General features: G+C 32.2%; 2 protein-coding genes across 3 annotated transcripts in view; both read left to right on the top strand.

Moving 5' to 3' along the window:
* Nucleotides 1-339: 339 nt before the first annotated feature.
* LOC100169278 (low-density lipoprotein receptor-related protein 2) lies at nucleotides 340-13,733 on the top strand. Of its 2 annotated transcripts, XM_008181081.3 has the most exons (12): nucleotides 390-480; nucleotides 3,042-3,254; nucleotides 9,893-10,645; nucleotides 10,729-10,989; nucleotides 11,069-11,203; nucleotides 11,283-11,804; nucleotides 11,897-12,160; nucleotides 12,241-12,393; nucleotides 12,466-12,621; nucleotides 12,722-12,971; nucleotides 13,035-13,146; nucleotides 13,217-13,733. In XM_008181081.3, the coding sequence occupies exons 2-11, from the start codon at nucleotides 3,113-3,115 to the stop codon at nucleotides 13,108-13,110; spliced, it is 2,712 nt and encodes a 903-aa protein (XP_008179303.1). In that variant the 5' UTR covers nucleotides 390-480; nucleotides 3,042-3,112; the 3' UTR covers nucleotides 13,111-13,146; nucleotides 13,217-13,733. The 2 variants fall into 2 exon arrangements, with proteins under 2 accessions (XP_029342643.1, XP_008179303.1); XM_029486783.1 differs by lacking the exon at nucleotides 3,042-3,254 and having other exon boundaries at nucleotides 340-480.
* Nucleotides 13,734-15,462: 1,729 nt separating this feature from the next.
* Nucleotides 15,463-16,580, top strand: part of LOC103308156 — a 4,228-nt gene continuing 3,110 nt past the window's right edge. Inside the window, exon 1 of the mRNA XM_008181087.2 lies at nucleotides 15,463-15,619. Coding sequence (XP_008179309.1) covers nucleotides 15,463-15,619 — 157 coding nt within the window. The remainder of the gene's footprint in view (nucleotides 15,620-16,580) is intronic.

Genomic DNA, 16,580 nt, shown 5'->3' with positions numbered 1-16,580 from the left:
GAAGAAACGATTTTGTTGTACGTTATATACAGTGTTTCGACAAGCCCTTATTTTCCGTGTTTATTTCAATAGTTTTTTTTAATTTGTTTTTTATAAACATATAACGCCATTCTACTACGTTAACCCTTTCAGATCCGGATTTAATCGGATAAAGATAGCCAATTTTAGTTAAAACCTTTTATCCTTAGAATTTTATCAAGATCAATTTTCTGCTATAATAATTTTTTTTAGTTTTTACCTTTTATCAGAAATAATATTAATAAAAACAAAAAAAAAAATGTCTGTTTTGTAAAACAAAAATACACATATTTGAGTGTTGACTACACTGTTCTATGTGTAAAATTGATTACAGTAGATAAGAATAAGCAAAATAAAGTATGTCCTCTGGGAAGGACATAGGATCTGAAAGGGTCAAAAGATCAACGGACTTTGGTATTCGACGTTTAACATTCGTCAAGCAAAATTCAAACATTGAAACAGGTAAGAAAATTGATTTTATTTACCAAGATTTTTTTGAAATTCAATTTTTAATAAATTTTAGTACTTCAATCAGAGTTGAGCAAAATATTATCTAGATAATTATTCGAATAAAAAATTATTTGAATAATTCGTAAACAATATAATTGGAATAATTTTCAAATATGATTATTCAAAAGATTTTTTTATAATTATTCGAATAAAAATGTAATTGAATAATTTACAACCATCATGCTAATACAAAATACAAATATATTCAAATTCTTTAGATAGTTCTAAATTTGTTTCATTTATAGTATTTTTTTATTTATTTCAAATAAAAGAATATTTACAATCGTAAACTTAAAATACAATGCTAACTATTGTTTTTTAATACGTAAATGTTTTTTATCAAAATATCAACCATATAATATATTATGTTAATTAAGATAAAATAACTGAAAATTATTTGAATAACCATGTTTGAAAATTAGTCAAATCATTTGTTATTCGAATAATATTGTTTTCGAATTATTATGAATTAATCGAATGATTGTGAAATAATAATTTGAATAATTTTTTATTCGATTATAATATTATCTAAATAAACATATAAATAAAATTGTATTCGAATGATGATGCTAAACTCTGATTTCAATATTAATTGTTATACATGTCGATCTCACAATTGGGGCCTGATTTATAGAAATTGGTGACTCTTTATGTACTTATACATAGATTTCCTAGGTTTTTCCATAAGGGTGTTTTTTTTATAAATAAATGTAATTTTTGACAAGTTAAACAAACAAAGCCAAATATACTGAAAAATATAAAAAGAAAAATGCAACAATTTTCATATTATTAAATTAAATTTTATGTTTAAAAAAATTCAATCATGACCTTAGTATTAACTATTATTGATATTGTTGCATTATCATTATTTGTTCATACTAATCACACATTATCTAAATTTATTTTCACCCGTATGCATAGTCCGATACTTTAAGAGCACCTTAAATCACTTAGGTAATACTTAACTACGGGACACCTATAAGTGATACGTAGTCGACACGTAATTTTTGGTTGCATAGTTGAAATTTAAGTAACAACATTTTAAATTCCGAATAGTTAACAAAAGTGCAAGGAAATACAAAAAAAAAAAAAAATTAAGGAAAAACGGGAATTTTTACACAAAATTGGCTTTAACAAAACGAAAAGATTTTGGTTTTTGGTGTAGGTAATTTTAAAACAAGTAATCGTAGATACAAGATACCTACGTGAAATTTCACTGTGGCATTTTCTATACAGCTTACGATTTTCAAAATATTTTGACTTGATTTTAGCGGTTTAAAGACATTTTCAGTTTCCAATTTTTTTACGTTTTTTTTCTATAAATGGCAATACAATTTGAATAGTTTGGTAAACAAGCTTGAAAATTTAGTACAATGCTCCTAGTATATTGTTACAACGGCAATTGAAAAATATTAAAAATAAATAATCACAATTTTTTTTTATAAGCATTTTAAGTTCAAATGTTAACAAAATATGTAAAAATCACGAAAAGTTGCAAATTATTGGAGTTAGAAATTCATAACAATTTTCATTTTTAAATCTAAAAATAAAATAATTAAAAATAAAAATAATATAAAATAATATTTTATAAAAAAAATTTATTAGATGTAAAATTTACTTTTTCAAATAAAAATAAAACATTGTCATATTATATACGTGTAGCACACGAGTCAAATAAATTATATAAAAATAACATGGATAATCAAAGAAAACCAGTAGCACGCTATATATAGTATATAGGTACTATATATACTCGATATTTTTTCTATAGGTAATAGGTATGATTAAAATTGATACGATTAGGTTGTATAATCATAATAGCAAAAACCTTTCGAAATTTGACCTCATAATCAGAGAAAAAAATCTTGTATCCAACGCAAAAACATATGTATGTAAAAAAGATTTAAAAAAATAATAAAACAAGTTATTTCATTTGTCATGTTTTCCTGCGACCGGCTGCAGTATATTTTATACAAATTTTTCCCCATCCTAAATACACCTTTGCAATCGGCACTAAAATATACTTAAGCATAAAATTATTTATCATAGGTAATAATAAAAACCTACCGATATCTTTTATAAAACTCCAGTGGCGTATACAATTCCATAGGATTTGCATTGTCTCTGATGTATTTTCTTATGGGCACTTCTTGTTCATCGGCGGCAAAGTGTATGAAGTCAATTAGCTCAAATATATCATCGTTCATGTTTACTTGTTTGTAATTAAAACGATTAATGAAAGTTTAATGAAAGAAAACAATTTTTAAAACGATGACGCAGCAGAACAAATAAAAATGTCTTTCTATCAGAATGACTTATATCAAATGTTACGGGCCCACTATGGGCTGTTAATCCAGCACTTAAATTTAAGGGAGTGCTTTAGTGACAACTAACCCATAAGTATGACTGTGCAACGCAATTTTAAGGGACTGTGATTAGGTGACACTTAAATTAATTTTAAGTAACACTTAAATGACTGTGCATACGGCGGTTTATCTTATTGTAATTTGTAGTAGATATATGGTCATTGGTCATAGTATGTCAAATATAATTATTGGATACTGAAGATAAAAAGTAAAAAAAAATGGACGTTAAGCAGGACATTTATCAAATACTGCTGTTGTTATTTACCATACAATTTTCTACCACGTTTGGTAATCATGAAGAAGACTTGTTTGAATTGACATCAGCCAGCGATAGCCCGGGTTTGCAGTACGAACTCATAAGTAATATATGGATTTAAATTTTTTAAATAACAGTCTTAGAAATATTAGGCAAATATTAAAATCAATTGAACTAATTGCATCCAATGACATGTCCATAACTTTGTATCAGTTAAAAAAACACGCGAATAGATTGGAAAATGAGATAGGTTTAATTGTACAAATGGGTAGACATAACAAAAAAGTTAAGCGATCTATTGAGTTTGGGGGTACGGCATTAAAATGGATGTTTGGAGTAGCCAGGGCCGCATTTAAGGGGGGGGCCTGGGTACAACTGCCCCAGGCGCCAGTATTATAGGGGCGCCAAAATGTTGTGGCCAGAAATATGTTTACTTGTGAATTATTAAAATAAATTGTATAATTTGAATTATTTTAATAACAGTATTATATATATAGTATATTAGTATTATGCTGTTTGACATTTTTTTAATTAATATTAATTTGCATAGTTTTATATAGTTTTATTTTATTTATTTATGAAATACCTACAACCTACTTAAATATATTTAAAAAAAATTTATATGATAAATTATAAGCAAGGTTTAGGTGAAATAAATTCAAATGTATCTTTGCGGAGAGAGGATCGAGCGATTACTAAACATTATTTTTTAAAAAAGCACACATTGTAAAACAAATATTCTTTTCTGTGCTCAAAATCTAAAAGGTTAATGAGGATCTATCTTCCATATTTTCCGTGGGTAGGCCCCTTAGGGGGAAGCAATTTTTTTTTGCACCGGTCGCAAAATGTCTAAATGTGGCACTGGGAGTAGCCGATGCTGACGATGTTCATCGATATGATAGTACGATCAATAAATTAGAATACAATGAGAAAGATGTTATGCGTATTGTTCATGATCAGATATCTATATAAAAAGCACAATAATTAATTTTAACGATTCTGTTTCATCATTTAATGAAAATAAGAAAATATTTGATGCAAATATGAAAGAAGGCGAGAAAAAAGTGAACGAAATGATTATTGACATAGCTAAGGAAGACAAAAAAATTATTATTCTGAGTTCGATAACTCTTTTAGAAAACACTATATTTTAATTGGACATGTTTATAAGTAGGTTGCAATGATCAGGGGCGGACTGGCCCGGTCGGCTGGTCAGCGATCGCGGACTGGCCCGTGGGCCGTAGTATATAATTTTGCCCTGCATTATTTATAAAAATAAAATAGAAAATCAGACAAAAATGTATCTTAAATAATATTAATAATAATAATAATATGACATATAATTCTAAACGCTGGATAATACACAATGTTTCTGCCGAAAATGAATTCACATAAATTTATTTTTGCTGTCGGCTTATTCTATTTTCGTATCGTTCTGATTAAATCACTATAGTCTATACAGGGTTACGGATTACGGCTATACCCGTGTCGCGCAGCACTCTACATAATATACATTTTATTATATTTGATGACGGAAGAACATAATATTATATCATGAGATCAAACCCATTACCCATTGTTTATTTTTATTTTAAATACAAATATGAAATATTATTTAATTCAAATTGAAAATGAGGCAACAGTTTTGAACGGCGTTTATTTACCATCCATCAAAAAAAAGAAACTGATAGACAAAAATTAAAAGCTATTGCTCACGACGAGTGGTAACTGATAAGCAAACATAATTGAATAGTAATTTGATAAAAAAAAATTGACAATATTATGTTTATTAATTTCCCGTAAAACATGGCCCGAAGTTTTAAAACCGCTAACTGGCCTGTCTCCTACCCAGTCCGCTCCTGGCAAAGAGTAATTTCTAACGTACACAATAATATAGTAGATGTGTTTATAATAACACCCGACCAATTACTATCGGAAATAAAAAATATTCAGACTATTCTCCCGGATGATTTGAAAATCCCTGTTAAATTTGATGAGGATAATATTCAAGAAATATTCAAAATATTAAGTATTGAAATGCACACAATAAATGACAGATTTATTTTTTCTTTAAAATTTCCTCTAAGCCTTGTAGAAAATTTCAACGTTTATTATATATTACCGATTTACATTCCAATTAATGAACATGGTCAATTTCTCCATATGACTAAAAATGCATTTGTTAATGGACAAAATAATGACCAAATATTTTATTTGGCCAGATTTAAATAACTGTAAAGTAGTGGATAAAATATTTGTTTGTGGATTTAATGAAATTATACATAATTGTGACACAGACCCCACATGTGTTAGAGAATTACTAAAAAATTCTGTAACTAAACCACCTCAATGTGATACTTATATCTCTGAATTCAAAACAGAAATACGGTATCCCTCGTTTTTCAAAAATCATTGGTTTTTTTGTATGTGAAAAACCCATTACAATTACTATAATTTGTAATAAACAGTCTTTCAACCAAAAAATTAAAGTTAAAAGTTCTGGAAAGTTATACTTGAAGTCTGCGTGTATTGCTTACACCTCGAAAGGTATACTAAAAACTGAACAAGGATTAAATCAAACATATTTCTCAATTCCAGTAGACTTATCTCTTACGAATGATTCATGTTGTAACGTATTCAATTTTTCAAATCAGGCCTATCCCAAACCTATTCACTTCGATGAAGTAAAAAATATTAAATTTAATAAAGAAGCGTTCAATACAATAAATAAACAATTAAACCAACAAGATATGTTACTAAATTCGCTTATTGTAGATAAAACGTATGAATTTATATACACAAACAAATATTTAGTTGTCATAATAATTGTATTTTTAATATATTTTATAGCAAAATGTTATTTAAATAGGAAAGCAAAAAAATTAGCTATAGAAAACATAAATTTAAGTTACAATCCTCCATGTTCTAAAGATTAATTTAGTAAAGGTTCTTGTAGTAGGTACGTATTTATATACCTAATATTATGTATTATTATATTACATTATATATTATTATATGTATAATGGTCAAATACCATTCACAACATTTATATTATTTTTTTGGAAGTCAATAATTAGTGTGTATGTATTTTGTTTATCTTACTTTTTTTTCTACCCTTATATATTGTATAAATGTTCTTGTATAAATATATTTTATATTATAACATACTTTAATATAATTGTTGAAATACCGTCAACCGCCATATCAAAAATCGAGTCTCTTACGTCAACCGATGTAACTCTCCTCTACAACTTTTAATTAGAGTATTTGCTCTAAAACCATTCTGTAAGCCGTAATATTGGAACAAAATTGGCATGTTTTTGTACGGTATTTAATACAAAAAAAAAAAGTTTGATACAACATATAACAATGATGATGCATAAAAAAGTACTTTGCTTCCGATTGTAACAAATTAAAAATGCAGATTGCCAATAAAATAATTTAAAAAAATAAGATTTTGAGCTGCAAAAAATGCAAAGATTGCCTTTATCATAAAATCAGTTTATCCTGTCAAACCATTTTTATATTGTTATAAGTTATCGGAGTTGACAAAAACTTAACCATTTGAGTAATACATCAAACAATTGCAATGTATCATGCAACACGGTATTTAATTCTTCTTTCGTGTCGTTCAGATCTCGGTCATCCAAAAAGCCGCGACTGCTGCCGCTTTGTCATTTGCCAGGTGTAGGTCATTTTCGTCACAAGTGGTTCCTATTAGAGGGCATTGTAGTAGATGGCCCATTGTCTGTATTTCACCACATTTGCAGTTGGTTGTGTCGTCTTCTCCTAATATTTTCCATTTCTTGAGTGTAGTTTTGCATCGTCCAACGCCTGTTCTTAAACGATTTAATGCTTTCCATTATTCCCATTTCCAGTTTCTTCCTTTAGGTAGCTCTTCTTTTAATTCCCTCGTAGTGTTTTGTTCTCTCCCCTTCCATCTGTTGATTCTTTCTTTTTCTGGGGGGTTCTTTATTGGTTGGATCGTAGTAAGGAAACTTTTCCTGGATTTAAGTCGTGGTTGCGGCGGGCTCTTTCCATGTAGTGGGTGCTGGGGATCGTTTTGTTGTTTGTGTCGTTCTATCTCTGATGCAATCTCTCTCCTAATATCTGGTGGGGCTATTCCTGATAGTACTTGTATTTCCTCGACCGGTGTTGGTTTGAGGCATCCTGAGATTATCCTGCATGTTTCGTTTAAAGCAGTGTCAACTTTTTTCTCGAGTGACATGATCTGGCCCATACGGGGGCAGCATATTCGGCTGTTGAGTAGCATAGTGCTAGTGCTGATGTTCTTACAGTATTTGGGTCTGCTCACCATGATGTTCCTGTGAGCTTTCTAATCAGGTTGTTTCTCGCGTGGGTTTTTTGTTTTACGTTACCGCAATGAAGTTTGAATGATAAGGTTCGGTCTAGTGTGACACCAAGGTATTTTGGGTATTCGGTATTTTCAATCTCTACATCTTCCCATATTATTCTTAATTTTCGTTTTGCTTCTTTGTTTCTTAGATGAAAAGTGCATACTTGGGTTTTGTTGGGGTTTGGTTTTAATCAATTTTTTTTGTAATAAATTGACATTTCCTCTAGTGCGTTGTTAAGAGTGCTTTCTATATTTTCAAACAAGTGATTCTGAGCAGTGAGCGCTAGATCATCAGCGTATATGAAACGCTGGGTTCCTAATGGTGTTGGCTGATCGTTGGTATATATGTTAAATAGCAAAGGTGCTAATACGCTACCTTGTGCAAGTCCATTTTTTTGAGTCCTCCAACGGCTTTTCTTTCCTTGCAACTCCACGAAGTATTTTCTATTTCTTAGCATTTCAGCGATGAAGGACGTTAAATTGTAGTCCCTTGTTATTTCGTACATTTTTTTGAAAAGAATTCTGTGGTTAATCGTATCATATGCCGCTGTTAGGTCTATGAAAACCGCGCCAGTCACCAGTTTTTCCTCGTATCCATTTTCAATATTTTGCGTCAGGTTCAGTATCTGACCAGTGCATGACTTTCCTCCTCTGAAATTGGCTTGTTCGTTTATAAGTGATTTGTCCACTATGTCGTTTATTCTGTTGAGTATTAATCTTTCTAGCAACTTGTATGTGTGGCATAAGAGGGAGATTGGGCGAAAATTGTTCGCCTCCGTGGGTTGCTTAACCGGTTTTATTAGTGCTGTTATTCGGCTTTTTCTCCATATTACTGGTATCTTTACGCATTTTATGCAGTTGTTGTACAATTCTAATAGCCATCTTTTGGTTTGTTATCCAAAGTTCTTAATCTGCTCGGTTCTGATTTCATCTAGACCTGGTGCTTTTTTTTCTTTCATCCGTGCCATTGCCACATCGAGCTCTTCTAACGTGAAAGGAGTTTGTAGTAGGTTGGCTTCGTTTTTTGGTTCTCTGCCTATTTTTGGCTTCACTTTCTTAATGCCAGGGCATTTTCCATTTTTTAGGAGTTGGTGAGCAATTTCATTTGGTGTAACGTTTATATGTGATTCTGCATTTTTTGGGTCATTTCCCAGGTTTCTCAGCATTCTCCATGCTTTTGAGCTGTTTTGAGTCATGTTTGTTTCACTTATTAGTGATCTCCATTTTTCTCGTCGTGCTTCTGACAGTTTTTCCACTAAGGATTCTCCGGTTATAATTGTTTCTTCAGCAAAAGGATCATTGTTAAATTGGTTGATATAGTTCTCAAGTAGTTCTTTGTTTTCTTTCCCCATTCCCGGGATATACTGTGTTCTGCAGCCCCTTGGTATATTTTGTTTTGATATGTTCTTTACTAAGTTTGAGAATTGGCCATAATTTTCAGGTATTGGAGTGATTTTGTTGATTTCAGTGTCCAGTTGTGTCTTAAAATTGTCCCAGTTGGCTTTTTTGAAATTATAGCGTCTTATCATCGGTACGTTTTCTGGGTGTATAATAGCCTTTATTTGACAGGTTATTGGTCTGTGCTGGGAATTTGGTATTGGTGCTTCGACTTTCTTTTTGCATTGTTGTTTGATATTGTTGCTTACAAAGATTATGTCTGGATTATACCCTCTTCTCCATCTGCCGCTATTAAACGACGATGGGAGCTTTGTATAGTGTACCAATGTTAGGTCATTTGCCTCTGTCCATTTCTCTACTTCTTCTCCATCTTCGTTTGTTTCGTTATAGCCCCAGGCGCTGTTGTGACTGTTGAAATCGCCAATTACAATTTTTTTCTTTGGTTTTCGAAATTTGTTAGCTTTGTAAATTTAAATGGGATATTAGGTGGTTTGTATACTGATGTGACAGTGCAGTTTGTAAGTTCTACTGTGAGGATTTCTATGTCGTTTGTTTCTGTACGACTTGTTGAGAGGATCTTTAGATTATCTCTTACAAATATCGTACTGCCGTATTTCTTATGTGGTCTCTATATTGCCAACTTCATTCCCTTTATCTTCGGACGGATGTTGTACTTGTCTCGGTGTGTTTCTTGGACGCATATAACGTCGCATGTATTTTTTTGGCATAGTTCTTGTAGGATGTCGCTTTTATTGTTTGAGAATCCTTCGATATTTATTGAAGTCGTTATGAGGGCTGGTCCTGAAAAGAACCGTTTTGGCGTTTTGGTTGACATTGAGATCCGTCCGGAGTTGGTAAGATTGGTTAGCGATAAATTCTGGTTTAGAAATATCGCTATACAGGGGGCGCCGCGTGCAGGCTCTTACCATGCCCCCCACGGTATTTAATAATCATCAAATTTAAATTTTTAAATTTTGTTCGTTGTAGATAATCGACAGTGTGATCCGAAGTCAGAATTTTCGTGTAAGAACGGTCGGTGTATACCGAAGTTGTGGGTTTGCGATTTCGACAACGATTGCGGCGATGACTCAGATGAACCAGCCTACATGTGCCGACAAAGGAACTGCACGACCGGATGGCAGAGGTGTCCGGGAAAGACCAATTACCGATGCATACCAAAATGGTTGTTCTGCGACGGTAAGGATGATTGCCGTGACGGTTCGGATGAGTTACCGGAGAACTGTCCGAAGTGCCAAGCGGACTACCAGTGTAAGAACAACAGGTGCATACCTAAGAGATGGTTGTGTGACTTCGAGAACGACTGTGGTGACAACTCAGATGAGTCGGAAGACCTGTGTAAAGGACTGTACCGGCATTGTTCGGAGTCTGAGTTCCAGTGTTCTAACGGCAAATGCATACCAGGCCAGTGGAGATGCGACCACGATGACAATTGTGGCGACAACTCAGATGAACTCAACTGCGGTGGGTTCCAGTGCAAGAATGGCACGTTCCAGTGCAAGAGTGGCCATTGCATAGCATCATACTTCCGATGCGACGGTGACAGAAACTGTCGAGACTTCAGCGATGAAATCGGCTGCCCGCCTAGATACCCCGAAGACCGGTACTGTCCTAAGTCCAAATTTGAGTGCAAGACTACCAAGTTATGTGTTTTTAACTCCGAAATCTGTGATGGCGAAGACGATTGTGGCGATGGCTCTGACGAAGCGTCTGAACTCTGCTGTGAGTGGTGTTTGGTTTTATTACAACAAAATATAATTCGTTCATGATGACTTATGGATTGTAATGTTTACTATTTTTCACAGCCAATATGAGTTGTACACTCGACAACCGTTTCTCTTGCGACAACAAACACTGCATACCGATGTACCAGCGTTGCGACGGCGTGGACAATTGCGGAGACGGTTCTGACGAAAACGTACTGAGCGTTTGCGGTATGATACATAATATCAGACAGTGTGATCATTACACAGAATTCACGTGTGCTAATCGCGAATGCATCAACAAATCAAAACTATGTAATCTCCAGTATGACTGTGAAGATCTGTCTGACGAAAAAGGATGCCGTAAGTATTAATACATGGGATAATATTGAAATAATGTGGTGACTGGTTTTGTGACACGTTTGGCATTTTGTTGTTATAGACTATTCAGGCACGTGCTTAGAATCTACAAAAGGTGGTTGTGAACACTATTGTTTGAACGTGACGTCAGGAAAAGGATTCAGCTGTGCCTGTTACGCTGGATACGAGATTGGAGAAAACAGCAAAAAATGCGAAGGTAAGTTAGAAAGACAGTAATGTTTCGTAAAAAAATCTTTAAATATACATGTTCTACAAATGTCTCAATACTGTTGTAGATTTGGACGAATGTCAGTTGGGACTTCACCATTGTTCCCAAGACTGTACGAACATAAACGGCTCGTTTATTTGTTCATGTCGTGAAGGTTTTGTGTTGAGCGATTTGTTTAGCGGTGCATGTAAGGCCGTGGATCCGATGTTGACTATAGTATATACCAATGGTCCTGAATTACGTGGATACGAATCTAACAAGAGGAAACACTTGTCGATTCTCAGTAACGAAAAACGTATACGAGCTATTGATTTCGATCCGAAATCCGAAATACTTTATTGGGCTGATTCATATGACCAGTCGATAAAACGTTCGTACATGATAAACGCCAAGAGCGGACAAGTTAAAGTGGGATACTCACAAGATCTGGATATCAAAGGTTCGTTTAAGCCTGTGGCGGTCGCCATAGATTGGATGGGTGACAATCTCTATTGGGCTGAAGTCGATCTATCGAAAGAGGATAAGCCAGCAGGCCGAATAATGGTCGCCAAACAAGACGGAAGATACAGAAGATCAATTGTTAGCAGCGGTATGTATATTGTATATATATCAAAGATAGATCCATAATGTTATATAGACAAAACATAGTTGCATTGTGAAACATCTGTTTGCTTTCTTTAGGATTGGACACTCCTTCCTCTCTGGTCTTGGATCCCGAAATGGGTAAAATGTTCTGGGCGGACGTTGGAGAAACCCCAAAAATCAAAATGTCTTGGATGAATGGATCCAGACAAATTTCATTGGTGACGACTAGACTGCACTACCCCACAGGACTGACCATCGACACAGCTATGGACCATTCTTTATATTGGGTGGATACCAAGCTTAATGTCATCGAGTCAATTAAATACGACCAAAAGAACAGAGTTGTCGTGATACGTGGAGGTAAGTGTCGACTGTCATTATTATCATAACATGTTAAGGTATTTTTAGTTATTTAATTAAATTTATCGTTTTGTATACAGAACATCTACATCACCCTATATCGCTGGATCTGTTCGAAAATCAACTGTACTGGTTGTCTAGGGAAACTGGTGAATTAATTAAGCAAGATAAATTCGGCCGCGGTGTTCCAGTCACCATTGCTAAGGACTTAGTGAATCCGACTGGTGTTAAAGGTTAGTTGCTCTCAGAAATTGTGATTTTTATCTTCAAGTAAAATAATCTATAAAATTACTCATTTGCTATAGTTTACCATCGGCAAAGATATAATTATACAATGCCAAATATGTGTCAATCGGCCGGATGTTCTCATCTTTGTCTATTGGTACCTGCGGGTGTATATTGTGCATGTCCAGACCACACTCATGTACAGCAAGGTGTCAGTGAAAAAATATGCGACGCTGGTAAATAATAATTAATATGTTATATACTTATATGCTTACATGAACTTGAAATAGGTGGTAGGTAGATTGAAAACCTAAAATTATTATTTATCAATTACAGCCGAAGAACAGCCGAAACCAGCACCGCGAATTTGTCGCTGTCAAAACGGTGGTATTTGCACCGAAGACTCACCGGATGGTGAACTCAATTGTTTGTGTCAACCTGACTTTAGCGGTCGTGTATGTGACATCACTTCAAAACGGATCAGGCGACAGGGTATTTTCAGTTCCATGCTTATCATTCCATTGACTGGGCTATTATTGCTATTAGTCGCTGGTGCGATTTTCATTTTCATTCGTAAGAGACCATTGTATGTATTATTTTTACCAATACTTATGATAAACAACTAGTTATGTTGATTTTTCCATTACAGTGGTAAGGGAGCAGTACTTGGTAGCTTGACCAACTCTCAGAGCGTGTCATTCAGACAAGGGACGAATGTCGAGTAAGGTCCCAACGCATTCAACAACGGTCCAGGAGGAGGGGTAAATGATAAAACAGAAAGAGGAGGCAAAATTGATATATGATTTTAACGATTCTTTAATGTATTTACAGGAGCCATTGGACTAAGTTAAGTTACGAATTTTCATGAAAATAATAACTAAGTTAAGTTAAAAGTTAAGTTACTTTTATTTTTTTAAATACCTTTAACTTATAAACGTTTTTTTATCTCATCGGAGGAAAACAACTGGTTTTGGTATAAAGTAAAACAAATTAATAACAAATGCACACAGGGGCGTATTTAGGTAGGGGCTATGGGTCCCGTTGCCCAGAGCGGCAAATTTTTAAAGATTTAGTGGGGCGGCAAATTTTTATTTTTATTTAACAAATTATTCGTTTGTCGTCACACAAGTAGGTATTTTGAAAGATTTACTAATTTATTTATAATATTTTTTCACTCTTAACTGGTACAAAAATGTTGCTTAAATGTCTAATTATACCTTCCTAATTGAATGTAACATTACAATTTTAAATTAGTATATATACATTATATACACTATATTAGTAAATACATTTACTGTTGAGGGGGGGGGCGACAAATATGTGTTTCCCCTATCCTGAAATTCCTAAATACGCCACTGAATGCACAGACTATATTATTTTATAGTCTTTATATTTTATTTCAGTATCGGCACTCGGTACTATAGCACATTAATGCTCAAAGGATTACATTGACGAATGACTAAATTTACTGTTGGAACTTGGAACCCTCGTAGTTACACAATCACACCAGTTGACACACTAATACATAAGCTGATATTAATATATTATATAATATAGAGACTTATAAAGTTGACAACAATTAATTCGTATATATAATTTTCTTCATATCCCAATATAATAAGAATTTAGGGTGAAGTTTGTAGAAAACACGGCATAAGTATTACCGTATCAGAAATTACTAATTAGGTCCGTTCTGAAAATTGTATTATTTAACATAACCTACCTATCAATGTACACAGTACACTAGTAACAATGTAACATAAATCTTAACTGTTGTCATTTCTTAGAAAATATAAACTTCCTAGTTAAATCCAAATAAGTAATAAATAAATAATAATAATCACTATTCATTATAATAGCTTAATACTACTAATTAGTAATTACAATATGTCTATATAGTATAATAATCATCAGTATATACTGTAATAATATGTCTATAGTATAGTAATAAATATAATAATATACATACCTACAATCGTCAGTAGATATACCTCCGTCGCGGTTCTCAGAAATATCAATGCAAATAATATTATACAGTTCATAAATCACATAAATCATAATAGGAAAATTTGTAAATAACTTTTTACAAATAACTTTCATTTTAACAAAATAACTAAGTTAAGTTACAATTATTTATAAAAATAAATAACTTAGTTACTAATTAAGTTATTTTCTACATTCTATTTTTTTTTAACTAGTTAAGTTAAAAGTTATCAAAAAAAGTAACTTTTAACTTAACTTTTAACTTTTTAACTAGTTACTGCCCAGCTTTGCTAATTAGTGATCTTTAACCCTTTGATTGGTGACATTTTACCATGATATCATAGCAATGGTGTTCATAGAAATCTTAAATTGGAGGGGTTGTATAAAAATATTATATGTATACAGGTATAACAGAAAGACTAGACAAATTAAATAACTTTTGTACTTATCAATATTTAAAATTTTTTTTTTATATATATGTAATTTATTGATGTTTGCGTTACATGTATAATATACAATTTTTTATTTTTATATTTTAATACTTTATACTGAAAATAAAAATATTAAAATGTGATTTAATTTTTTTTTGAAAATTTGAAAATAGCCAATTTGTCAATCTGGTTTTTAGGAAACTTTTGATTGTAAAAACATTTTATCTAAAGCCGTGGTTTCCTACAACCACGCATCCGTGATTGCGTGGTGCGCGATGCGTGATGCGTGATCGCGCAAAAGTTGAAACCATGAAAAACCATATTTGTGTTTATCAATAATTCACGCAAGTGAATATTCACGCGCGCGATTGTCGATTCACGCACGTCAATCGCGCAACAGTCGCTAGTAGAGCAACATTTGCGTGTCACGCAGCGGAGGACGAAAATATTTTATACCCTTCTATAATATTATAATATATTTATTATTATTTATTATATAATATAAATTGTATTTAAATATTTATTGCTTATAATAACTGCATATATTACTCAAATTATAAATTAGTAGGGAAGTATAAATTCCATACATTTCATTTAAAAACATGCTTATTCATTGACAAATTCAATAAATATTTTAGATCATTCATTAGTTTTCAAAAAACTATGGAGTCAAAATCATTTAACTCCGTAGATGACGAAAAGCTAATCGAATGTGTCCGAAATTATACTGTTTTGTACAAATTAAGCGACAAAAATTATAAGGATAATTCCGTCAAAGAGAACGCCTGGAAAGTAATTTCACACTTCGTAGGAAAAAATGGTATGTATTATTGGATAAAGATTATTATAATAATTAATAGCCAATATAATTAAACTCTTTTTTTGCTCTAGTTTAGTTTTTTAGGTTTTAGTTTAGTTAATTCAAAAATTAAAAAGGCGACACGTTTGAAAACAATTGTTTTGTACTATTATTATCTTTTAATTTTATTATAAAATCATTGGTTTAAATATTTATTATGATGATTGTATCAAATTTAGATTCGGATTTTCATATTATTTATATTGTATGGCGACTCATGGGGTTTTAGTGAGGCGTAGTGCACAATCAAAAATAAACAAACATCTATATACATGTATGTATATATATTTTTATAATGCATTTTTTAAATAATATAAGGAAAATATTATGTAGTTTATTTTTAAATTAAATAATATTATAAGAGAATACAATAAAAAATAAATACTTTTTTTACTTTATTCTAAAATTACCAAATAAAACAAAACAAAATTGAAATTATAGAAAATACTTTTGAAAATAGCCCAATGTATACAATAATATTATTTCAATTAGTTCGTGTGACGTGTTTTTGCTGCCAGCTCACTGATCCTATCGTGCTATTAAAATAATCTTTAAAAGTTTCCCTGACTCGAAAAGCTTCATGTGTTGCATTTCCCCCTATTGCACTTAATTGTATCATGTTCGTTTGTACGTCCGTTATGGGATCTTTTTCTGTTGAATCTGTAGGACACACCATTCGTTCATCTCGTAATAGATTATGGATAATACATGATGCCATTATTAAGTTGTCTACTGTCTCAGGAAGAATATTAATTGGAGTAAAAAATACTCGAAAATTTTGACACATAATTCCAAACGTATTTTCCGTTGTTCTTCGCGCTCGACTTAAACGATAATTAAAAATGGCTTTCGTTTGATCTGTTTTCGATTGATTTCGAGGATAGGGCCTCATCATTGTTTCCGTTAATTTAAACGCTTCATC

Source organism: Acyrthosiphon pisum, chromosome A1 (genome assembly GCF_005508785.2).
Source record: "Acyrthosiphon pisum isolate AL4f chromosome A1, pea_aphid_22Mar2018_4r6ur, whole genome shotgun sequence".
In the NCBI taxonomy this organism is placed as follows: Eukaryota; Metazoa; Arthropoda; class Insecta; order Hemiptera; family Aphididae; genus Acyrthosiphon; species Acyrthosiphon pisum.
This window is presented reverse-complemented; position numbering and strand designations above follow the sequence as displayed.

Coding starts and splice junctions, on each gene's coding strand:
- LOC100169278 (XM_008181081.3), top strand. CDS start 3,113: ATGGACGTTAAGCAGGACATTTATCAAATACTGCTGTTGTTATTTACC. Junction 3,255..9,892: donor TTTGCAGTACGAACTCATAA/GTAATATATGGA, acceptor TGTTCGTTGTAG/ATAATCGACAGTGTGATCCG. Junction 12,622..12,721: donor TGAAAAAATATGCGACGCTG/GTAAATAATAAT, acceptor TATCAATTACAG/CCGAAGAACAGCCGAAACCA.